Source organism: Drosophila gunungcola (genome assembly GCF_025200985.1).
Source record: "Drosophila gunungcola strain Sukarami chromosome 2L unlocalized genomic scaffold, Dgunungcola_SK_2 000037F, whole genome shotgun sequence".
NCBI classification, from domain to species: domain Eukaryota; kingdom Metazoa; phylum Arthropoda; class Insecta; order Diptera; family Drosophilidae; genus Drosophila; species Drosophila gunungcola.
The window spans coordinates 669414-694981 of record NW_026453164.1 but is presented as its reverse complement, the minus strand read 5'-3'; the positions used below and the strand labels follow the sequence as shown (position 1 = coordinate 694981).

General features: G+C 40.4%; 3 protein-coding genes across 5 annotated transcripts in view; 2 read left to right on the top strand and 1 right to left on the bottom strand.

Moving 5' to 3' along the window:
• Positions 1–5860: 5860 nt before the first annotated feature.
• Positions 5861–7517, top strand: LOC128253507 (gustatory and odorant receptor 21a). The gene is made up of 3 exons (XM_052981945.1): positions 5861–6612; positions 6868–6925; positions 6984–7517. The coding sequence occupies exons 1-3, from the start codon at positions 5861–5863 to the stop codon at positions 7515–7517; spliced, it is 1344 nt and encodes a 447-aa protein (XP_052837905.1).
• Positions 7518–10561: 3044 nt separating this feature from the next.
• On the top strand, positions 10562–12454 carry LOC128253477 (xylulose kinase). The gene has a single exon (XM_052981895.1). The coding sequence runs from the start codon at positions 10694–10696 to the stop codon at positions 12410–12412; it is 1719 nt and encodes a 572-aa protein (XP_052837855.1). The 5' UTR covers positions 10562–10693; the 3' UTR covers positions 12413–12454.
• An 80-nt stretch (positions 12455–12534) lies between these two features.
• The window catches only part of LOC128253473 (cGMP-dependent protein kinase, isozyme 1), a 59384-nt gene continuing 46350 nt past the window's right edge, over positions 12535–25568 (bottom strand). For 2 of the 3 annotated variants that reach the window (XM_052981887.1, XM_052981888.1), the window contains exons 2-5: positions 15160–15590; positions 13421–14869; positions 13170–13355; positions 12535–12697 (exon numbers count right to left, since the gene is read on the bottom strand). In XM_052981887.1, the coding sequence (XP_052837847.1) occupies positions 12535–12697; positions 13170–13355; positions 13421–14869; positions 15160–15590 (2229 nt within the window). Of the gene's footprint in view, positions 12698–13169; positions 13356–13420; positions 14870–15159; positions 15591–17896; positions 18212–25568 lie in introns of those variants that run through there. The other variant, XM_052981886.1, reaches the window with a different exon arrangement.

The following is a 25568-nucleotide window of genomic DNA, read 5'->3' as shown; positions in this document are numbered from 1 at the left end:
AGGTGCAGGGTTTTGGTCATTTTTCTGCAAACACGATTTTTTTGGAAATTTAGAAAGGGGTAACATCATAAAAATTGCAGAAAATGGACCAGAAATTACAAACCAAGTTTTAAACGCAGTTTTTTAGAGAACTAAGCCTCGAGACATTTAAGTTATACCACTTCGAAATCGGATGCTTAAAAGAAAAGTTATAGAATTAAAACTGCAGGTTTTTTGTCACTTTTCTGCAAAGCTATTTTATCGGAAATTAATGGATTTATATCGTTAAAAAAAACAACTCACAATAATAAAGCAAACTTTAAACGCAGATTTTTACAGGCTTAAGTTACAAGACTTTATAAATATACCGCTTGAAAATCGGATGCCGGAATGAAAAGTTATGGAATTAGAGGTGCAGGGTTTTGGTCATTTTTCTGCAAACACGATTTTTTTGGAAATTTAGAAAGGGGTAACATCATAAAAATTGCAGAAAATCGACCAGAAATTACAAACCAAGTTTTAAACGCAGTTTTTTGGAGAACTAAGCCTCGAGACATTTAAGTTATACCACTTCGAAATCGGGTGCTTAAAAGAAAAGTTATAGAATTAAAACTGCAGGTTTTTTGTCATTTTTCTGCAAAGCTATTTTTTTGGAAATTAATGGATTTATATCGTTAAAAAAAACAACTCACAATAATAAAACAAACTTTAAACGCAGATTTTTACAGGCTAAAGCCACAAGACTTTAAAGATATACTGCTTAAAAATCGGATGCCGGAATGAAAAGTTATGGAATTAGAGGTGCAGGGTTTTGGTCATTTTTCTGCAAACACGATTTTTTTGGAAATTTAGAAAGGGGTAACATCATAAAAATTGCAGAAAATGGACCAGAAATTACAAACCAAGTTTTAAACGCAGTTTTTTGGAGAACTAAGCCTCGAGACATTTAAGTTATACCACTTCGAAATCGGATGCTTAAAAGAAAAGTTATAGAATTAAAACTGCAGGTTTTTTGTCACTTTTCTGCAAAGCTATTTTATCGGAAATTAATGGATTTATATCGTTAAAAAAAACAACTCCCAATAATAAAGCAAACTTTAAACGCAGATTTTTACAGGCTTAAGTTACAAGACTTATAAATATACCGCTTGAAAATCGGATGCCGGAATGAAAAGTTATGGAATTAGAGGTGCAGGGTTTTGGTCATTTTTCTGCAAACACGATTTTTTTGGAAATTTAGAAAGGGGTAACATCATAAAAATTGCAGAAAATGGACCAGAAATTACAAACCAAGTTTTAAACGCAGTTTTTTGGAGAACTAAGCCTCGAGACATTTAAGTTATACCACTTCGAAATCGGATGCTTAAAAGAAAAGTTATAGAATTAAAACTGCAGGTTTTTTGTCACTTTTCTGCAAAGCTATTTTATCGGAAATTAATGGATTTATATCGTTAAAAAAAACAACTCACAATAATAAAACAAACTTTAAACGCAGATTTTTAGAGGCTTAAGCCACAAGACTTTAAAGATATACTGCTTAAAAATCGGATGCCGCAATAAAAAGTTATGGAATTAGAGGTGCAGGGTTTTGGTCATTTTTCTGCAAACACGATTTTTTTGGAAATTTAGAAAGGGGTAACATCATAAAACTTGCAGAAAATCGACCAGAAATTACAAACCAAGTTTTAAACGCAGTTTTTTGGAGAACTAACCCTCGAGACATTTAATTTATACCACTTTGAAATCGGATGCTTAAAAGAAAAGTTATAGAATTAAAACTGCAGGTTTTTTGTCACTTTTCTGCAAAGCTATTTTATCGGAAATTAATGGATTTATATCGTTAAAAAAAACAACTCACAATAATAAAACAAACTTTAAACGCATATTTTTACAGGCTTAAGTTACAAGACTTTATAAATATACCGCTTGAAATTCGGGTGCCGGAATGAAAAGTTATGGAATTAGAGGTGCAGGGTTTTGGTCATTTTTCTGCAAACACGATTTTTTTTGGAAATTTAGAAAGGGGTAACATCATAAAAATTGCAGAAAATCGACCAGAAATTACAAACCAAGTTTTAAACGCAGTTTTATGGAGAACTAACCCTCGAGACATTTAAGTTATACCACTTCGAAATCGGATGCTTAAAAGAAAAGTTATAGAATTAAAACTGCAGGTTTTTTGTCACTTTTCTGCAAAGCTATTTTATCGGAAATTAATGGATTTATATCGTTAAAAAAAACAACTCACAATAATAAAACAAACTTTAAACGCATATTTTTACAGGCTTAAGTTACAAGACTTTATAAATATACCGCTTGAAAATCGGGTGCCGGAATGAAAAGTTATGGAATTAGAGGTGCAGGGTTTTGGTCATATTTCTGCAAACACGATTTTTTTGGAAATTTAGAAAGGGGTAACATCATAAAAATTGCAGAAAATGGACCAGAAATTACAAACCAAGTTTTAAACGCAGTTTTTTAGAGAACTAAGCCTCGAGACATTTAAGTTATACCACTTCGAAATCGGATGCTTAAAAGAAAAGTTATAGAATTAAAACTGCAGGTTTTTTGTCACTTTTCTGCAAAGCTATTTTATCGGAAATTAATGGATTTATATCGTTAAAAAAAACAACTCACAATAATAAAACAAACTTTAAACGCAGATTTTTACAGGCTTAAGTTACAAGACTTTATAAATATACCGCTTGAAAATCGGATGCCGGAATGAAAAGTTATGGAATTAGAGGTGCAGGGTTTTGGTCATTTTTCTGCAAACACGATTTTTTTGGAAATTTAGAAAGGGGTAACATCATAAAAATTGCAGAAAATGGACCAGAAATTACAAACCAAGTTTTAAACGCAGTTTTTTAGAGAACTAAGCCTCGAGACTTTTAAGTTATACCACTTCGAAATCGGATGCTTAAAAGAAAAGTTATAGAATTAAAACTGCAGGTTTTTTGTCACTTTTCTGCAAAGCTATTTTATCGGAAATTAATGGATTTATATCGTTAAAAAAAACAACTCACAATAACAAAGCAAACTATAAACGCAGATTTTTAGAGGCTTAAGCCACAAGACTTTAGAGATATACTGCTTAAAAATCGGATGCCGGAATGAAAAGTTATGGAATTAGAGGTGCAGGGTTTTGGTCATTTTTCTGCAAACACGATTTTTTTGGAAATTTAGAAAGGGGTAACATCATAAAAATTTCAGAAAATCGACCAGAAATTACAAACCAAGTTTAAAACGCTGTTTTTAAGAGAACTAACCCTCGAGACATTTAAGTTATACCACTTTGAAATCGGATGCTTAAAAGAAAAGTTATAGAATTAAAACTGCAGGTTTTTTGTCACTTTTCTGCAAAGCTATTTTATCGGAAATTAATGGATTTATATCGTTAAAAAAAACAACTCACAATAATAAAACAAACTTTAAACGCAGATTTTTAGAGGCTTAAGCCACAAGACTTTAGAGATATACTGCTTAAAAATCGGATGCCGGAATGAAAAGTTATGGAATTAGAGGTGCAGGGTTTTGGACATTTTTCTGCAAACACGATTTTTTTGGAAATTTAGAAAGGGGTAACATCATAAAAATTGCAGAAAATCGACCAGAAATTACAAACCAAGTTTAAAACGCTGTTTTTAAGAGAACTAACCCTCGAGACATTTAAGTTATACCACTTTGAAATCGGATGCTTAAAAGAAAAGTTATAGAATTAAAACTGCAGGTTTTTGTCACTTTTCTGGAAAGCTTTTAAAGCTTTAAACGCAGATTTTTAGAGGCTTAAGCCACAAGACTTTATAAATATACCGCTTGAAAATCGGATGCCGGAATGAAAAGTTATGGAATTAGAGGTGCAGGGTTTTGGTCATTTTTCTGCAAACACGATTTTTTTGGAAATTTAGAAAGGGGTAACATCATAAAAATTGCAGAAAATGGACCAGAAATTACAAACCAAGTTTTAAACGCAGTTTTTTAGAGAACTAAGCCTCGAGACCTTTAAGATGAACAACTTCGAAATCGGATGCTTAAAAGAAAAGTTATAGAATTAAAACTGCAGGTTTTTGTCACTTTTCTGGAAAGCTATTTTATCGGAAATAAATGGTTTTATATCGTTAAAAGAAACAACACACAATATTTAAACAAACTTTAAACACAGATTTTTAGAGGCTTAAGTTACAAGACTTTATAGATATACCGCTTGAAAATCGAATGCCGGAATGAAAAGTTATGGAATAAGAGGTGCAGGGTTTTGGTCATTTTTCTGCAAACACGATTTTTTTGGAATTTTAGAAAGGGGTAACATCATAAAAATTGCAAAAAATCGACCAGAAATTACAAACCAAGTTTTAAACGCAGTTTTTTAGAGAACTAAGCCTCGAGACATTTAAGATGAACAACTTCGAAATCGGATGCTTAAAAGAAAAGTTATAGAATTAAAACTGCAGGTTTTTGTCACTTTTCTGGAAAGCTATTTTATCGGAAATTAATTAAGGAGCTATTTCGTAGAAAAATAAACTCAAAATTTTGATACAACATTCTTGTGACAATTGGAGTCGGCACGTCTGGCAAAAAGAACGAGTGAGCTATAAAGGCCGGTCAATCCATGGATCCGCTGCAGTTCTTTAAGCCGCATCAAAGGATAAAGCTGTGTCAGCGTTTTTTTCTCGTCTGCAATTATGTCACACGGCGAGCTGACTTTGTGGGCATAAAAAAGCAGCTAAACACTTTATTTATGCAGTCTCGCTAGTCGTTTGTCTTGAAAGTTTTCGCATTAAACGAGCTGAGTTTGCCAAACTATGTGCTGTGGAAATGAATTTCGGTGCCAACTCCGGCCAAAAAAGCATGGGCGAACTCGCAACAGTTGGCTGCAGTTCCCCCAAACCGCTCTGGAAATGAGACTCGAATTCCCAACATTCTCCGGCGGAAGATTTGTTGCCCCAACTTGTTATATCCCACAGGAGTGAGGAGATGCACGAGAGGATTGGGGGCTATTCCGCTGTCAATGCCATGGATTTCCTCTCCACTCTCGACTGACTTTAATCGCCATAAGAGCCATTGATGCCGGGCCTGTTTGTATCTCAGGCAGAAATAGATCAAAAGTCATGCCCACACACACGACAACCGAGAGGGGTTGGGGGTTGGGGTTGACCCAGAGGACAAGGACTGGCACAAAGACGGCGATGGAGACCCGTTGGTGGCACATTTTTATTGGTCATTAGTGCGAGCCTCTATCGGCATTCGTAAGCATTTACACATCGTTAAACTTTCATTTCCGGCAAATTAAGCGCATTTTATGTACCTTCTCCGTTCGGTCGCCCTCAGTTGAACTCCTCCCCCTGCTCCTCATTCTCTGCTGGGTCACCCGTTGGTCGGTGTCAGCAAAATGACCACAACAAACGTACACCTAGAGAAAATATGGTCTAAATCTATTACCGAAATGGTTATGAAAAGTACAAAAAAAAACAGAATGTGGTTTTAAAAGTAAAAACTATAAAACATTAATTTTGCTTCTGCAATAATTTGTGTTTAGGCTCACCTTATTTATTTTAACCTACAGGCTTTTTAACTTATAATACTACAAACTAAAGTACTTTTAATAGACAGAACTATACGTTATTACAAACCAATCTGATTAAAAATCCGTTCTTTTCTTCATCTGTAGGATCCTAACCAACGACTAGGCTCGTGCCCATGTCCCGGACTTCAGCATATTTAATGGAGGGCAAGCAAACGGGCGCCGCCTCCGGGCGTGTCCCTTTCATTGTTTGTCTTTCAATCGAAAGTCAATAGCAAGGCCTGTCCTCCATTCTCCGTTGGAGAAGGGTATAAAAGGTTCTGCAATGAGAAACGGCAGGACTTTTTCGAAAACCCAACGATGTCGTTCTGGGCAGTGAGTCGCGGCCTGACGCCGCCTTCAAAGGTGGTGCCCATGCTGAATCCCAACCAGCGGCAGTTTCTGGAGGACGAAGTACGCTACCGCGAAAAGCTAAAACTAATGGCACGCGGCGATGCCATGGAAGAGGTGTACGTTCGCAAGCAGGAGACTGTGGACGATCCCCTCGAACTGGACAAACACGACTCGTTTTACCAGACCACAAAGAGCCTGCTGGTGCTGTTTCAGATAATGGGCGTGATGCCCATTCACCGAAATCCGCCGGAAAAGAATCTCCCCCGGACGGGATACTCCTGGGGCTCCAAGCAGGTCATGTGGGCCATCTTCATCTACAGCTGCCAAACGACCATTGTGGTGCTGGTGCTGCGCGAGCGGGTGAAGAAGTTCGTCACCAGCCCGGACAAACGATTCGACGAGGCCATCTACAATGTGATATTCATCAGCCTGCTCTTCACCAACTTTCTGCTCCCGGTGGCCAGTTGGCGACATGGACCGCAGGTGGCCATCTTCAAGAACATGTGGACCAACTATCAGTACAAGTTCTTCAAGACCACTGGCTCGCCGATCGTCTTTCCGAATCTCTATCCGCTCACTTGGTCGCTGTGCGTCTTCTCCTGGCTGCTGAGCATCGCCATCAACCTGTCGCAGTATTTCCTGCAGCCGGACTTCCGGCTGTGGTATACGTTTGCCTACTACCCCATCATCGCCATGCTCAACTGCTTCTGCAGCCTGTGGTGAGTACACATGTATTTTTTATAGTCGTAATTATGACTATTTATCGCATGCAATCTTTCTAGCATTTTTTGTTTAATAAAATTCTTTGACCAATTATTGCGATTTTTGCGCTAATCACAATTTTAATATTAGTTATAAGTTTGAAATATTACCTTGATTATCGCTGAAAATTAGATATTATATGAACCTCTTATTTTTATGTTATCTCTTACACATCGCAAACTATATTAACTACTTTTTTCGATCTCTTGCAGGTACATAAACTGCAACGCCTTCGGTACTGCCAGTCGCGCCCTCTCGGATGCTTTGCAGGTGAAATAAAAAAAATGTTTCAATAGCAAAAATATTAATTTAAAATTTTTAACTGCAGACGACCATCCGGGGCGAAAAGCCTGCCCAAAAGCTGACCGAATACCGCCATTTGTGGGTTGACCTCAGCCACATGATGCAGCAGCTGGGGCGGGCGTACTCAAACATGTACGGCATGTACTGCCTGGTCATCTTCTTCACCACGATCATCGCTACTTACGGGAGCATCAGCGAAATAATCGACCACGGAGCCACCTACAAGGAGGTGGGCCTGTTCGTCATCGTTTTCTACTGCATGGGCCTGCTGTATATCATCTGCAACGAGGCGCACTACGCTTCCAGGAAGGTTGGCCTAGATTTCCAGACGAAGCTGCTCAACATCAACCTGACCGCCGTGGACGCAGCCACCCAAAAGGAGGTGGAAATGTTGCTTGTGGCGATCAACAAGAATCCGCCCATAATGAATCTGGACGGGTATGCTAACATCAACCGGGAGCTGATCACCACCAACATCTCGTTCATGGCCACCTACCTAGTGGTGCTGTTGCAGTTTAAGATCACCGAGCAGAGGCGCATTGGCCAACAGCAGTCTTAAGCTAGTCAGTTTTCGATATATTATAAGTTATTTCGATTAAGATTTGCTGAAATTTAAATAAAAATGGGATTTATTTTCCAGTTTTGGAAAAAAAAAAATCTTTTCGTTTAGCTTATCGGGGAAATAATTTCGCGGACGGCGGAATTATGACGTTTTTTTGTAGCGGGGGAATTATGTCGTTTTTTTTTGTGGCGGAGAAAAAAAAAAGTTTTTATCAATTTTATTTTGTTAAATATCGCATGCGATAATTTTATTTTTTTTTTCAATTTTATTTTGAAAAATATTGCGTGCGGTAATTTTCTTTTTTTCCCTTTTTTTAAATATTGCATGCGATAATTTTCATTTTTGTGTTACAATTTTTGTTGAAAAATATCGCATGCGATAATTTACATATTTTTTCAGTTTTATTTTGAAAAATATCGCATGCGATAATTTTAATTTTTTGTGCCAATTTTATGTTGAAAAATATCGCATGCGATAATTTTAATCTAGATCCCGACAACCACTCGCGTTGCCAACCATCGGCTGATACCCGCAAAGCACTCGCGTTGCCAACCACATCCAGCCCAATGCACCCTAAAAGCATGCTACAAAACAGCAAAAATTCGGCATGCAATTACATGCTGCCCAAAAGTATGCAACACTTTTTCTGCCATAAAAGGTCCAAAGAAAATTTCTTGCTTTCTTCAAAAATGGAATTAAATCCCATTTTTGTTTAAATTTCAGCAAATTTTAATCGCAATAATTTATTATTACCGAAAATTCCCCCCAATAAAAATACGACAATAAATGCTCTTATAAGCGTTTGTTTATTTATTAAACACACCTGTGAAATAAAAATAATTTATGTAAAATTATGGCCTCAATCGATGTCCAACTTATTGAAGTATGCCATAATGCCGAAAAGATGTAACGCCTTTTTATATCCTGCCGCGTCGCTGTTTTCGTACACCAGAAGATGCGTATCAAACTTTTCGTATTTGATATCTGCGAAAAAAATTTAAGTTTTTTTATAAAATATGATTTATTATTATTAAAATATGTCACCTACCAATCTTTTCTTCTCCACTTGACAGCCGCATTCCTTGAGAAACATTTCCCCGCACACAAACTTGCAGAATTCCAACAAGTCGCAGTGCCGAAGTCATCATCGCCAGAATTGTGTCCCTGTAAGTAAGATGAAATATTAATAGCTAACTCGTATAACTGATTTACAAAACTTACGACCTAAGCTAAAAACAACACAACATTTAAACGCAGATTTTTAGAGGCTTAAGTTACAAGACTTTATAGATACACCGCTTGAAAATCGGATGCTGGAATGAAAAGTTATGGAATTAGAGGTGCAGGGTTTTGGTCATTTTTCTGCAAACACGATTTTTTTTTTAAATTTAGAAAGGGGTAACATCATAAAAATTGCAGAAAATCGACCAGAAATTACAAACCAAGTTTTAAACGCAGTTTTTTAGAGAACTAAGCCTCGAGACATTTAAGTTATACCACTTTGAAATCGGATGCTTAAAAGAAAAGTTATAGAATTAAAACTGCCGGTTTTTTGTCACTTTTCTGCAAAGCTATTTTATCGGAAATTAATGGATTTATATCGTTAAAAAAATCAACTCACAATATTAAAACAAACTTTAAACGCAGATTTTTAGAGGCTTAAATTACAAGACTTTATAGATATACCGCTTGAAAATCGGATGCTGGAATGAAAAGTTATGGAATTAGAGGTGCAGGGTTTTGGTCATTTTTCTGCAAACACGATTTTTTTGGAAATTTAGAAAGGGGTAACATCATAAAAATTGCAGAAAATCGACCAGAAATTACAAACCAAGTTTTAAACGCAGTTTTTTAGAGAACTAAGCCTCGAGACATTTAAGTTATACCACCTTTAAATCGGATGCTTAAAAGAAAAGTTATAGAATTAAAACTGCAGGTTTTATGTCACTTTTCTGCAAAGCTATTTTATCGGAAATTAATGGATTTATATCGTTAAAAAAAACAACTCACAATATTAAAACAAACTTTAAACGCAGATTTTTAGAGGCGTAAGTTACGAGACTTTATAGATAAATTGGATGCTGGAATGAAAAGTTATGGAATTAGAGGTGCAGGGTTTTGGTCATTTTTCTGCAAACACGATTTTTTTGGAAATTTAGAAAGGGGTAACATCATAAAAATTGCAGAAAATCGACCAGAAATTACAAACCAAGTTTAAAACGCAGTTTTTTAGAGAACTAAGCCTCGAGACATTTAAGCTATACCACATCGAAATCGGATGCCTAAAATAAAAGTTATAGAATTAAAACTCCAGGTTTTTTGTCACTTTTCTGCAAAGCTATTTTATCGGAAATTAATGGATTTATATCGTTAAAAAAATCAACTCACAATATTAAAACAAACTTTAACCGCAGATTTTTAGAGGCTTAAATTACAAGACTTTATAGATATACCGCTTGAAAATTGGATGCTGGAATGAAAAGTTATGGAATTAGAGGTGCAGGGTTTTGGTCATTTTTCTGCAAACACGATTTTTTTGGAAATTTAGAAAGGGGTAACATCATAAAAATTGCAGAAAATCGACCAGAAATTACAAACCAAGTTTTAAACGCAGTTTTTTAGAGAATTAAGCCTCGAGACATTTAAGCTATACCACATCGAAATCGGATGCTTAAAAAAAAAATTATAGAATTAAAACTGCAGGTTTTTTGTCACTTTTCTGCTATTTTTCGGAAATAAATTAAGGAGTTATATCGTAAATTAACAGCTCAAAATATGTAATCAAAATTGAAATGCAGGTCGGACAGACGGACGGACATGAATAGATCGACACTTCTAGTGATGATGATCATGAATATATATACTTTATAGGGTCGGAGATGTATCCTTCACTTCGTTGCAAACTTCTGACTAAAATTATAATACCGTCTGCAAGGGTATAAAACGGTTTGAATTGGGTTGTTCTTCATTTTTATTTCTAACTTGTAAAGCCAAGCTTAGAATTCAAATGAGGATTATTTATATTTGTTGTCGCTATTTGCATTTAATCCGGCTTTTAATGTTATGTCTACACAGTACAACAACTTTTTTAGCTACTAAAATTTATTTAAAATTGTTTGTTCTCCTAGAAAATTCTACCTACCTGTTGTATCCTCAGCAACCACCGATGTGTGATGTGCCACCGACGCAGGCAGGATTACAGTGGCAACAGCTACCTCGGCCTCCATTTGGGCACCCAGCTGCTGCGTGCCGTGATCCTTGACTCTAAGCTGAGTGTCACCTATGTCGCACAGGTTCGCTATGACGTTGACCTGCCCGAGTTCGGTACGACCAATGGAATACTGCCCGATGGTGGCCCCGGCGAGTTCCTGGCCAACCCGGTGATGTGGGTGAAGGCGCTGGACATGCTGATGGACTGCCTGGCGAAACAGGGAGCGGATCTGCACTCGGTGGCCTCGATTGGCGGAGCGGCCCAGCAGCACGGTTGCGTCTTTTGGTCGGAGCTCGGCCTGCGCCGTGTGTGCAATTTGAATGCGCACCTGCGACTCCACGAACAGATCACGGAGAGCGCCTTCGAGCTGACCAGGACGCCCACCTGGCGAGACAGCTCCACGGATCAGCAGGTGCGAGAAATGGAACAGGTTGTCGGCGGTCCGGCCGAACTTTCCAGTATCACGGGCTCCAGGGCGTACGCCCGCTTTACGGGCCCCCAAATCCGGAAAGTGTACACCCAGTGTCCGGAGCAGTATGAAAGATGCCCCAGGATCTCATTGATCAGCAGCTTTTTGGCTTCGCTGCTGATTGGCGGCATCGCCTCCATAGACTACACCGATGGCTCGGGCATGAACCTGATGGACATCCGGCGAAAGATGTGGTGTCCGCGATGCCTAAATGCCTGTGCTCCCGACCTGGCCAGGCGTCTGATGCGGCCCATTCCCTCGTCCCGGCTGCAAGGACGCATTGCGGACTACTATGTGAAGAGGTGGCACTTTCGGCCGGACTGCATGGTTGTGGCTTCCGCTGGCAGCAAGGCCTCCGAACTGGCCGGTCTGCTGGTGGAGAAGGACTTCCTCATGCTGTCGCTGGACACCAGCGACGTGGTGGTGATGCCGCTCAAGAAGGCCCCCCAGCTTGAAGAGGGCCATGTGATGTGCCATCCCACCCGGACGGATGAGTACATGGGCCTGCTGTGCTTCCGCAATGGCGCCTTGGCCCGCAAGGCCGTCTGCGAGGAGGTGGTGCAGGGCACTTGGCAGCGATTCTACGAGATGCTCGATGCCACGCCCCCCGGCAACAATGGCCATGTGGCCATGCACTTTCGGGACCGCGAGATCATACCCATTGCCCGGGGTGTTCTGCGCTGGGCTCCTCACGTGGACAACATGTCGCAGGAGTGCGTGCGCGGCAGCCCTCGATTTGAGACGCCGGAGATAGAGGTGCGCGCGTTAATCGAAGGGCAAATAATGCACCACTGCGCCATTGCCCGCGAAATGGGCTTCCAGAAGGCGGCCGACACCAAGATCATTGTGGTGGGCGAGGACTCGCGGAGTCAGCGCGTGCTGCAAATCGTGGCGGATGTCTTCAATGCTCCCGTTTACCAGAGAACCGGCATCGAGGTGAGCCTCTTGGGCTGCGCCTTTCGCGCCCGTTACGCCTTCTACGAGCATCGGGAGGCCGCCTGCGATTGCCGCTCCTGCAAGATGCCCAGGGGCAGGGCGCCCAGGCTCAGCTTTGGTGAGTTCTTCAGCGCGGTGCCCTCCGGCTTGAAACTGGCCGCAGAACCATCGCCAGGCTGCGAACAGATCTACAGGCCCCTGATTGCGCGATGCTCGCAAATTTGCCAGCTGCTGGCAGCCCAAACAACGGAGTACATCATCGACCAGGATCCATAAATTTGCCTTTGTTCCTTTCTACGTTTCTACGTTTCTACGCAACTCAATAAAGTAACCTAAACTAAAGACTGTTTGTTGAAGTACTAAGTCAAAGATGGGGGCGGGGGGTATGTGGCATGTGCCTAGAAGTCCGCATCCCAGCCTGAGAGCTCGTCCGGCGGCTCGTTTAGGTCGCAGGGGAAGCGGTCGAAGTAGCGCACGTCCGTCGGGTGGGCAATAGGGCGCACAAAGGGCGGGATCAGCAGCTGGCTGGACAAGCCATCCCAGTCGAATCCCAGGAACCACCTGAGGAAGACATGGATTATTAAAATAGCTACGCTTTTATAGGTTTATAGGCAGGGGTAATCACGCCTATGCACACAATGCAAAATTACAATTGACTATTTAATTTAAAATATTCCAATCAATGTTCAAATTAAATATTAAATCATAATTTTTTAATACAATGCATATTAGATTGCATGATTTACGTAGAAAATATTAGATTTAAAATAGTTACTATTTGAATAATATTATTTTAAATATTTAAATAATTAAAATATGGCTTCAATTTAAATTACATTTTCAGATAATAAATTTAATTCCGATATATTAAAATGTTAATTTTTAAAGTAAGTAAAAACCGCAATGGATGAAAATCAAAGCGAATAATATGGAAATTGATTACAAGCCAGTGTACACCTTCATTTGTTACATGTTTTTGATGTTTTTTCTAATTGCTTTCGTAGGCACCCCTGCTTTTCAAGAAGTTACTCACTTGTGCTTCTTGATGTCCTGGATGCCCCCCGTCTGGTAGCCAAGTCGCTCCGGGGGAACGTCGCGGCACAGGCGCTTGATGAGCTGAACTGCCCAGCGGGAAATGTGCTTGGGGAAGGCGATCATGTCGATGCCCTTCAGAATGAGGTTGTACGTCTGCATGGGATCCGGGGCACTGAACGGCGGTCTGTTAAACACAAAAACCAATAAGTAAATAGTTATAATAATAAATGGATGGCTTATTTCACTTACGTGCCATTGAGCAGCTCGTGGATGAGGATGCCCAGGGCCCAGTAGTCGACGGCTCGGTCGTGACCCTTGTTGAGTATGATTTCGGGTGCCACATACTCGGGGGTGCCGCAAAAGGTCCAGGTCTTGGCACTCGTGCCAATCTGCTTGGCAAAGCCAAAGTCCACGATCTTCACGTAGCCGCGCTCATCGAGCATCAGGTTCTCGGGCTTCAGATCGCGATAGATGATGCCGCGGGCATGCAGGTACTCGAAGGCCTGCAGCACACAGCCAATGATGAACTGGGCCGCATTGTCCTCGAAGGAGCCGCGATCCCTGAGCATGGTCCAGATCTCGCCGCCCATGCAGGCCTCCAGCAGCATGTAGACGTACTTCTCGTCCCGGAAGGTGCGATACAAGCGGCACACAAAGGGCGACCTCGAACTGAGCATTATGTGGCGCTCGCTGTAGATGTGCTCCTCCTGCTTGGTGTCCACAATGTGTCTTTTTTTCAGACATTTCAGGGCAAACGTATCCACACGGTCCTGATGATAGGCCTTGACCAGCTCCACGCGACCAAAGCCACCAATGCCCAAGGTGCTGACCACCTCGAGGTCCGTGAGTTTGAGGTCGGGAAACTCCTGCTGCAGCTGCTCCTTCGGCTCGTCCCCGCTATCATTCTCCCTGGCCGCCTTCATGGCCAGCATTCTGCTCTCGTCGCCGTAGTCCTTCTCCTTCAGCTCACACAGATCCCCGATCAGCCGCTTAAAGGAGTCCCTGTCCAGGGTCAGACACTCCACGCCCGGCGACAGGGCTATTATGTTGGCCGTTCGCTTGTCCTCGTTGATCAGCGCCTGCTCGCCGAAGTAATCCCCGCGGGCCAGAGTGCGCAGCTCCGTTTCCTCCACCGACGAGGGCGTCAGCTTCTGGGTCACACGCACATTGCCCTGCGAGATCAGGAAGAAGCTGTCGCCGGCGGTGCCCTGGCGAATGATGTAGGTGCCGGCGGCATAGAACTCCAGCTCCAGGACGTCGGCGATCTTGGCCAGCAGCTCGTCGCTGAGGTTCTTCAGCAGCGGCACCGACCGCAGGAAGTTCACGCTGTTCTCGATGCGCTGCAGACCCGTGCACATCATGATCTGCTGGAAGACCCTGCGGTCGAGCACCCAAACGCGCGCCGCCTCACTCAGCACCCGAATGGAGGCCGTCCTGGTGCAGTTGTACAGGATGGCCAGCTCCCCGAACGCCTTGCCCGGGCCCATCTTGTCCAGCACCTTGCCCTGCTGCATCACCGCAAACTCGCCGGCCGCCGAGACGTACAGATGGGCTCCCACCTCGCCCTCGCGGATCACGAACTCCCCGGCCGCAATGCTCTTCGAGTACATCGAGTCCACCAGTTCGCGCACCTGCGAGGCGTCTATGTTCTTCAGAAAGTCGTTATCCATGATGGCGTCTTTGATCTGCTGCTTGTCACTGTAAGAAAGTAAAGATTTGTTAAATTAGTTTCTTAATATGATACTCGCACTTGCAAAAACCAAAAATGGGATTTTTAACATTAACTTTTTTTAATTAACCCTAAGGTAATTTTTTGAAATGATAGTTATTAGCTTAGTCAGTTTTTAGATCTATGCAAAAATATTTACTTATTTTTTAACATTTTCTTGGCTTAAATAAAAATATATTTTGTTTGTAATTTTTAGTCTTAAGACATATATAGCTGTAGCCAGTAATCTTGTTTTGGCGACCAAATAAGCAAATCTCACCTGAAATCCTTGTCGTATTTGGGAATGGGTATGCTGTAGGAGTGCTCCATGGACTTCACGCAGCTCTCGGCGGAGACACCTTGTTTCTTGATGGCCGCAGGCATTGCCTTGGGTGGCGGTTCCCGTTCCCGATCTCGTTCCCCCGCGGAGGCAGATGATGTGGATGATGTGGAAGATGTGGCAGCCGACGATGTGGAAGCGAATCCCGCCGAGTGGGGCAGTGGGCCCAGGGACAAGGCCTCCAGGGCGAACTCCGGACTGGAGGGCAGCACCATTCCGCAGGAGCTGCACACATGGGGATCCCGCTCACGTTCCCGATCCCGATCCCTGCCTTCCTGCTCGCCACATTGCTCCGGCAAAGGGTAGAGCTTGGACTTGGTCTTCTCGCTCCGGGTGACATTCAGGTGGTTGGTGGTCTGCTGCAGCACACTCTGGAAAAAAAAGGGGAAGTCAGAGATAGGAGCAACCATTGCGATGCGTCAGTTAATCAATTCCCCGGCAATTGGCAGGCAATCAATCGATTGGGGGTTCGTGATTCCCTCGACACCCGAAACCCAACTCAATTGGATGACCCACTGCGGATGGCATTCACGTGCTTTCCCGATGACAAACGCCGAGATGAAATTCACTGAAAGTCTTGCTTAAAATTGTATATGTTATTTTACGTGAGTAAACCTTGCCTTAATTTAAATAAATTTAAATGGATCGTATAAATAACCCTGAACAACATCAAGAAGTAAGGATCGATGATCTACCTTAATTAATTGATATACTTTTAATAAGCTTAAATATAAGATACACCCTAATTTATTTATCTCACACTTTAAGAATTTTTACATGGCAAGGCAATGTAGTAATGATTTCTTTTTCAAAAACAAACCTTTGCTTTGCTAATTTCGCTTTTACATACATTTTTTCCGCGTGTATGCCAATTGGGTGCGTTTCTTGACTCCCTTATCTCAGCCCGTAAATAGAATGCTAAATTTCCCCCTAAGCGGTGACCCAAAAACGAAACGGCATAGATAAAGCCGTAACCAAAAGGCAAATCCGAATACGAATCCGAGGCGCCACCCTTGAAAGTACCATAGGCCTAGTCATAGCTCCAGTTCCAGTTTCAGTTTCAGATTCGGTTCCATTTCCAGCTCAGAGGGTAAACAAGATAAGCCGAATGTCAGGGCGAGGTGTTACCACCCCTTACCACCCCCCACCCCCAACCAACCACCTTTTGCTTGTTTTCCAAATTATTTGCATAGAAATTAGCATTTCAAAAACACTCTTCGTAGCTCGTATTTCCTTTTTCTCGCTCACCGTTCTTTTATTTCGTTTTCGGGTACTGTGTTTTTCGAGATGCGCGTGCTGCCTCGGTCGGAACTATATTATCTATGTATCTTTGTATCTTTGTATCTCTGTTTACCCACAAAGTGATATGGGGAATCTGAGATCTGAGGGGAAACCAAAAGAGAGGCAGCCGGAGGTGATCCGGCAATTAGCGACGCACACTCGCGAGGCGTTTAAATTAAGTGCCGAAGAAACAATTCCCGACGGATTCCACTAAGCTGGGAAAATTTTTATTATGGCAAGGGGATAATATGGGGTATACTTGAAAGTTTTTCTGCTAAAACCTAAGTAAAATTCCACTTATTTAAATTTAAGTCCTTTTAAGAATTCTGTATTTTGTTGTAAAATAAAAATTTGTTTTAAATTGTAATTAAGAACTGAGTTTTTATGGCTTAGAAAAGGCCACTCCATAAATATGTATTTATTCATCGGTAAAATTGTTACTGCTATTGTCTTGATCTTCAAAAATTCCTCTCCTAAAATCTTAGTAAAATATTAAGTAACTAAAATCAGGGTCCTCTAAATTAGTGATTTCTAAAAATTAGGAAACCGTGAAGCTAAATGATACTGACTGTCAAAATCAAAACAATCCAGATAGACACAAAAGACTTTTGCATAACCACTAAAACAATTGAAGTTCCCCCAAAATTTGCCATCAAAGCTCTCCGACTTTATAGCCCAATTAGTGAGATAATGGAAATTAAATGATATTAGGCTTCCAGATTTTTTGGAGAACTAGCTACCGAGTATCTCACAGTCGCTAGTCTCGAATTTTCAACGCTCTACACTCGATTCTTTGGGCTATAAAATTGTGCACGTCGAGATCTCGCCAAGAAGTGCTAATCACTTGGCTCAATAAATCTGCCTTACACATATTTAAACTATGTGTGGATGGAAAGCAGCAGAGAGGGGGAGCGGGGGTTCAAGTACAAATTTATAAGGCGGGAAGAGGGCATTAGATAGCTACGAATATCTAGCAGATACGACGGCAAGGGCATGGGTTAGTCCCCCTCTCCCTTCCCCCTTTCCCCTGCGGTTCAGTGGGGTAGGCATGGGCATGGTGTATATATGGGGTGTATCTGATATCTGGGCTGAGTCTGCTGCTGTTGAGCAGATAACAATGTGACGGGGGCGGTGAAAAGGGGGAAGGGGGGGGGCTCGACGTTGTGTATTTGCAGATACTTTTGTATCTCAGCGATACACAAAGCGAATTCAAAGCGAATTTAGTCCGAAATAGTAGTGCGGTCTGGTGGTGGCTCCTCTACTTATCTGCCAGGGGCAGCAAACAAAAACAGAGCAAACAAAAACGGAGCAAACAAAGCGATGCGATAGACAGCGATGGATGGCTTTTCCCGCTCTATCTGGTTTTACCTTTCGGGGAGCCTCGGACTCTTCTCACCTTCAGCTTGTGGATTTCCCGGTGCAGCTTGACCAGCTCGCTTTCCCGACTGCGCACCATTTCCCTCAGCGACTGCACATCCTTGGTCAAATTGGCGACGATCGCCTCGCGCTCTCGATCGGTCATTGCCGAAGCCATTTTGATCAGCTGTCCGTGGGGTCAAAGGTCACTCAATCTCCTTTCCTGAGATCTACGATTTGGGAACTAGCTTTAGTCAGCGTTTTTCCATTCAAGCGGCGATGATGCTCCTCCGCTGCGGTTCGCCGGCGGTTTGGTTGCGCGCGCGACTCATTAGCGACTGCCATCAGGTGGCGATCGACGCGGCGTATACGTGATTTATCAGAGAGAGAAAGGCGGCCGAGCGAAGGCGGCTATGGCATAAAAGAGCCCCGAAAAAGAGCGATCTCGGCTTATCAGCAGAGTAAAGCAGAACAAAAGAGCACCAAATGACAATTTAAGGGGTTACCAGCACATGCACACAGCCAAACAATAGACCATGGCTTTTGTTATACGAAATCTAATAAACTTTTGTATACGATATATATATAATCTAAGTAAGCACTTATAAACCTTTTTTAATTTATTTAAACAGACTATTATATTTATAAAAATATTAGTTCTCTAGTTTGTTATAAAAAAGCTTATAAGGGATTTTATACAACATATATAAACAAAACAGATTTTAAAGCTTATATCTCGGTACCTTTTTATTTGCAATGATTTAAAGTTTAAAAATCGTCTTATCAATTAGTTAAACTTAAAAAATAACAAAAAAAGAAACTAGTAAAAGGTGTAAGTGATGGTAAAACCTAACGGCAATTTAATTTGGCTTTACGGTTGCCCTGAAAACAAAACGCAGCCACAAAGGCCGGGCGTAATTTGATGATGACAGCCAACGCGACATTTACGGGACCGAAAGGATGGCCAGACGATGGGTCAAGAGGGGTAAGAAGGTGGTTAGAAAGTGGTATGAAAGGGGCCAGGAAACGACAGGGCAAGGACAAATGCGAAAGCGTGCTAGATGCTAGAGCGTGCAGAAAGCGCAAAAACAAAAACGAAAATGCGAAATGGCAGCCAGCAGATATGAAAACGAAAGGCAACTGATGAAGCGAAAAGGAGAAAAGTAAGGGGCACTGATATGGCGGCCATAAGGTAGCCAACATCCAGAGAACTGACAAACATTTGGACATTTTAGAATAACTACAGAAACTACATTTTCTCAACCCAATGAAAGGGTATGAAATTTAAACTGTTTCTTTAGTTTAAAAGAAATGGTGTTGGGGTAGTTAATTGTTTTATTTATTTGCCCAATAATTTTCTAGCACAAAAGTTTTGCAATTTGTAAGTTATTTTTAATCAATACATACATTTTATCTTCTTTTTTTTATACGTTTACATTACATTACATTTTCAATACATTTATAAAAATACAAGATACAGTAATTATTAGTTAGAAGGTTTTATTTATAAGATTAAATTAACATTTATTTTGTGAATTTACTGGAATTATAAATCTTTAGAAAAAATATGAGTTGTGTCTAATGCAATAAATATAACTCTAATCAAATGAAATAAGAAAAGTAATTCTAAGAGTAGTGAACTTTCAGCGTAATAAAAAGGAATAATATATATTTACCACCAGTAAAGTTATTTAAAAAAGAAATGGTACAATTTAATAGTGTAATCTTACTCCTGATTTCTTACTTTAAGTACAAAACTTGAAATTTAAATTTATGTGCACTAGATTATATCCTATTTTTCATTGCCAAAGTTTTAGGTGGGGGAGCAACTTAAATGAATTGCTGAAATCTGGAGTTTAAGTCAGATGAGTTGTGCTGTAGTTTTGTCTTGTTAGCAGGCGACGAGCAGAAACAGTATGAAATAAAATTGCTTTACAGCCATAATAGAATTGTATTGGTAAAACTGTGAAGGGAAACTTTAAAGAGGAAAATCAGAGGGTGTTTTTTCGGAGTCTGCCAAATGCAAGCGAAAAATAAAACGCAAACGAGCGACGAATTTCGCTGGTGGCATCGCTGGCTTTAGTGGCTTCACCCTCGGTTTCGGTGGCTTCCGTTGGCGGTGGCCCACATTTAATGGAGACTCGCATTCCGCCACAGACAGTGATATATCTGTGATGTGCAACACGCGAAAAAAAAACCGGAGGAAAATCCGGCAGAGAAAGCGATTTGCGGGCGACGTGACACCCAGCGGGCAGGACTTCCAAATCAAAAAATAAGAAAAAGAAGCGACACCGAACAGAAGGATTAGCCGCCGAGTTAAAAGAGAAAAAAGGAAACGGTAGCAGGGGCTCACACGGCGTATGCGCAATGATGCATCAAATGATCTATTAAAGCATTGCCGCCACCGGAGCCAAGATAAATTACCTGTGTGGGGTGAACGGGAACGGGAAAGGCAGGACTTTAGACGAGCTGTGGAGCTTCTCAAAACTCTGACATGCTGCGGTAATTATTTGCAGGAGCAAAAGCACCACCCAAACACCTAAAACATTGTTGCCAATTTAGCCAATTTCAGGCTAGATCTGGCATATTTAAAAATTAAATATCTTGTGGAAATTGTGAAAAATCCTATAGCTATAATTTAGCATAAAGCAGTATGGCCACGCTAAATCTAGTATTTTTAAAAATGAAATGTCTTGGAAAAAGTGTAAAAAGCCTATAGTTAAAAATCTAGCACGTCCACTTAGTCCTTATATATAAATAAACACAGTTCTATGAATTCTATCATGTCTTTGCTCTTGTATTTAATATAACTAAGCCGCTTTTAAATCTATTTAAATTATATATTACTAATGCTATTACTTATAAAAAAAAAGTTTTTTAGTATGTATTCTTTAATTAAAATATAGTTTGTTTTCCAGCATTTATTTTTAGTTCTTAGCCTGTTTGTATACAGAACGCAGATTACGTGGAAGCTTAATACCTGTCAACACTGCACCCAACTTACTAGGGCACCCCGATCGACCCCGTGGCTGCAACCACAGAATCCTGGAGACGGGGCTCAAAAGCCAAAGGACTCCGACAACTGGGGGGCAGCAGCTTAACGTCAATCCAGCAGAGACAGCTAATTAATGGACGCTAATTTCTGATGGCTGCAATGCCCCTGATGACGAGGCGGGCTTATCATAAAAGTTTGTCGCGCATTAAAAACAGAAACTGAGTACGAAGACAACTGTTTTAAAATAAAGATTAGAAGCAGGCAAACGGAATCCTTAACTACACGAATAAATTAACTATTTTCACGGATTTTTCGGGGAACAGAAAAACTGAAACGGAAGTTTTCGTGTAGAGAAGTAGATGCAACAAGGAAAAGTAAATCCTTTAAGTTTAAGGAGCGCAACGAACTTAAACATATTTAAAATACTTTGCTGTTGTGCTTTTTGTAGAAAACTGAATGGTTGACCAACAAGACACAACTCGGCTAATAATAATGTAATAATATTTGTCAAAAATATTGTTATACCAGCTACTCAGTTTGTGGACCTAATTTTAAACAGTAATTATATTGCAAAGAAATGAAGAATTTAATTATGATATCATCTGATGTTAATTGTAAAATGCTGACATCAAATAAGCTAATAAATGGTAACATGAGGTGAGACAATTTAAGCTTTTGCTTTGTTTAACCCAGCGAATTATGAGTTGTATCTAATGCAAAGTGCAGTCTCGTTTTGTTTCGCAGGACGTTGTAAAGCAGGGATTACCAAATCAGGGGGCGCGTAAATCAGAGAAGGGGGATTTTGGATTGTGGATTGTGAATTTGCGGCCTGCCAATATTTGCATAATAGATATCGCGTGTCACACATTTCACAGCGGTGATTACGGCTGCCGAGGGCCAGAGAGTTGAGAGCCTGGCTTTCGATTTGCATTCCTGCCGCTGTCTGTCACAAGGAAAATCCGGAACTGAAAGGAAAAACAATGGAAAAGAAAAGCAAGACAAAGCCGAAACAAATGCGATTGACGGGCATATAAAAGGCAGAGGGCAAATCAAGTGGCAATCTGCGGTTATGAGCGGGTTCCCCATAAACATTCCTCCGTAAAAAAACCCCTCACATGCATACAGATCGTATGTAAATGGGGGCTTAAGCCGGCTTTTCCTGCAAATACTATCAACGTGTCGACAAAGGAGCAGGAAAAACAAAAACCCTAGGACATCGAATAGACGATAGGTGACAATAGAAGCCAGGGAGATAAACAAAACCCTGTTTTGTACTTTATTTTATTCCATTTGTCCGAAGGGCAAGGGATTCAAAGACAACCACGTTCCATTTCCATTTGAAACTCGAATCTCGTGATTTGTTGTTGTTGTGCAGGAAGACACATCCCCGGAAAGCCATTCCCCTGGGATCGATAGCATTTCTTATCGCCTTATCAACACAACATAACATTTCGTTCGTGTATTTATTCAATTAAAATCGACTGCATGGGGAGAAAGGCCAAAGTGTACAACGGGGATTAATTCCAGGTGCTCCATACCACTGGTACCAGGTGGAGCCTTGTAACTCCCCCCAAATCCTCTGCCCAACCCCTCAATCCTCGCCAGCATCCATTATCATCGGCTTTGACCCGCAGGCTCCACCTGCCATCCAGCCCATTCATTCTGGCCTTTTTTGTTCTGCCCTCGTATTCGCATTCGTATCTCAGTTATTGCCTTTGTGATACTCTCTAATCCGAGGAGTAAAAAGTGTTTTCGACTAGGTAAGTTAGGTCTTACATCTCAATTACCCTACACAAGAGGAATATTATTTAAACAGAGTTACAATCTTCTCATTTGAAACTTTTTAAAGCATTAATAATTGCCCAAGATTTGATATATATTAATATAGCACATTGTGGTGCACTCTAATCCGGTGATTAAAAACTCTTTTCGCCTATTAATTGATTATTAAATTTTTAGAAAAACCAGCACAGAGAAAACAGATCTTCTAAATTAGACGTTTTATGTACCACAATTACACTCTTTAGAAGAATGTAACTTCATCTAAAATATATCTGCTTCGTTAAAATTAATTTCAACCAAATTAACGAAGAACTATCCTGCCGACTCTTCTGACTCTTTTCACTGCTTTCTGTTCGTTTTTTGTCTATTTTATCCCCGGCAAGATAAATGTAACATGTTTGGTGGGGAAAAAAAAGGAAACCTCCCGAATAATAAACCATCAGCAGACAATGCATCATGTGGTGGCCAGCAGGTCAGCTGAATAATTCCATGGGCAGCGCTAATTTCGAGTTTCTGTGTCGGTTGCACATATCGAATTATTCTGCCTGGCAGTATGGGAATTACCTGTCACACATCGCAAAAGGCAAAGACTTGGAAAATTAATGAAAAGTTCCATTACTTGAGAACGAAGGACGGCAAAAACTTTTGCACTTTGACCAGTTTTTCGGACTCAGTCGGATAATAAAAAGTGCTTCAAGGAAATGTTTTTTGGGATGCAATCCTGCTGCTCAAGCACGCCTCTTTTTTAACTTGCCACCCGTATTTCCCATCCACCTTAGCTTTTCCCATCTTTATACATAGTTGGCGTGCTTTCTTGGCCTTTTTCTTCACGTCCGAAAGGAAAGAGCAACGAAATTTGTTGCAGATAAATTTAGATTTTCCAAATGGGTTTCGCTAGCAAGAACGGGAACACCTAAAGAAACTTTAACGATCAGCAACTCAAAATTGGTAGATTTTGCATCAGAAGTGCATTTACAATAGAGTGTAGTGCTACCAGCTTAAAGTTATTTAAAGTAATTTATTCATAATTTCAAAAATTAGTTTCACAAAACTTTTTAAGTTAAGTTTTTAAGGGATTTATTCTAACTTTCAAAAATTGGTTTTAATCAACTTTTTTAAGTAAAAAAAAACTTCATTTTGTTAGCTTTATAGCTAAACATCAATATTTTGTAATAACGATAAAATCAGAAGTACAATACTTCTTACTAATGCCATACTAACCGGTGAACCATAAGATCTTCTTGTCCACAGCTTACAAATAATTCTTAAATGATGAAAACCTAGTCCCATTTTCATTCAGTGCTTCTGGCAGTGCGAGAAACTGGTCAAGTTGAGAATGCTGATGGCTCTTGGCTGCCTGCTGCGTGTTTGTGAAGTTTTGCAAATTGCTCGCACACACATTCGCCAGTGGACAATGATAGATTAGCCACCCCCCTCGCCCTTAACTTTTTGGCCTTTTTGGCCTTTATTCTCGTTTTTTTTGCCTTTTTGAGTATGCGCTCGGGCAAACTTCAATTGGCAGTGCCAACATTTCTTACAACAATATTAAACTGTAATTGAAAAAGTCAATTAAAAAGTTTCGCATTTTGTTCTCAATGAACGCAGTCAGACATCCTGCCATGCCACGCCCCCTTTTGCCGCCCACAAAACGATGTTTGCTGCAAAACTTGGCGCCTGTGGGTATGCAATCAAAAAAAAGGATAAAAAAAGTGCAAGGAGAAAGCAAAAACTTTCTCCACCGCCTGTCCATATCATGCACTTCCTCTTTATATTTTTTATCCCTGCAGACTTGTGGATTAAGACTTTTGAGTCGGACTGCAAAGTGTCAATTAGCGTGCAGTTCATTCCTGTAATTGTGCAAAAGGGTGCATTCCGTTGAGCGAATTATAAAGTCAATTAAACGATTGATAGTCAAAAAGAACCCTCATAAAAATTTACTAATGACCTTATCTAACATACCTACTCGAAAACTTTTAGTTTCAAACCAAATAAAAGCCTTTTAAATCAAAGCAAAAAAAAGGCTATTGTATAAATATATTATCTTTTAATTATGAACAAGCTTCTGCTTGTATCATAGGCTTTAAATACACAAAACAACATTGTTTTATATTTTACAAAGAGAAAAATTAAATCAATCGTTCGAGATAAAAGGCTTAAGTTTCTACAATTTCTTTTTATTAAAAGTGAGTCTATCACTGTTTCCCACAAAAATTTGTGTGCCAATAAGTAAATGGAAATTGAGTGAAAGTGCTAGCAGAATTATTTGCCATGTCCAATTTGTGCTATCGAAAATGTTGCTAAAATAAGAAACTCTCTGAATGTTTTGACAGGCGTAAGAGATGCGGATTGAGATTCGTTTTTTGCCCAGTACTCAAAATTCATAAATAAGTTCGCTCAATTGAATTGCAATGCAGTCAAACAAACACCACAAGCTAACTTTAAAAGAAAAATACAATGAAATATTTCAGCAGTAATTGGGGAAATGGATTTCTTGGTATGATAACGACTTGAAAATACGCTTTTGTCAGTGGCAACTTTTAGTGATTCAAACGAAACTAGTTTCTATTGCAAGCTTAAATTAGATATTCCTTAAATAAAAATAGTAAAATACTCAACATTTCAACTAAAAAATGTAAGGCAGCAAACGATAAGCGATTGTAATTAACAGCCAATTTAAAATTTTAAAAATGGTTGTTATATATATAATCCCCATTCCCAGTACATTACGAAATCACCGTAAATTAAGCACGTTTGCTAGCATTTCAATGCGAATGATGATGGATCTATTCGGACCGGAAGTGTAAAAAATTCACCACCTCCCTTTTAACCTCCCCCTTTTGGCCACCCGTTGAGCAAGTTTTATTTAAAAATGCAACAAGCAACGTTGAACACTTTTTGTTTCGGTTTCGCAACACAAATCGATAGGAGCAAACAA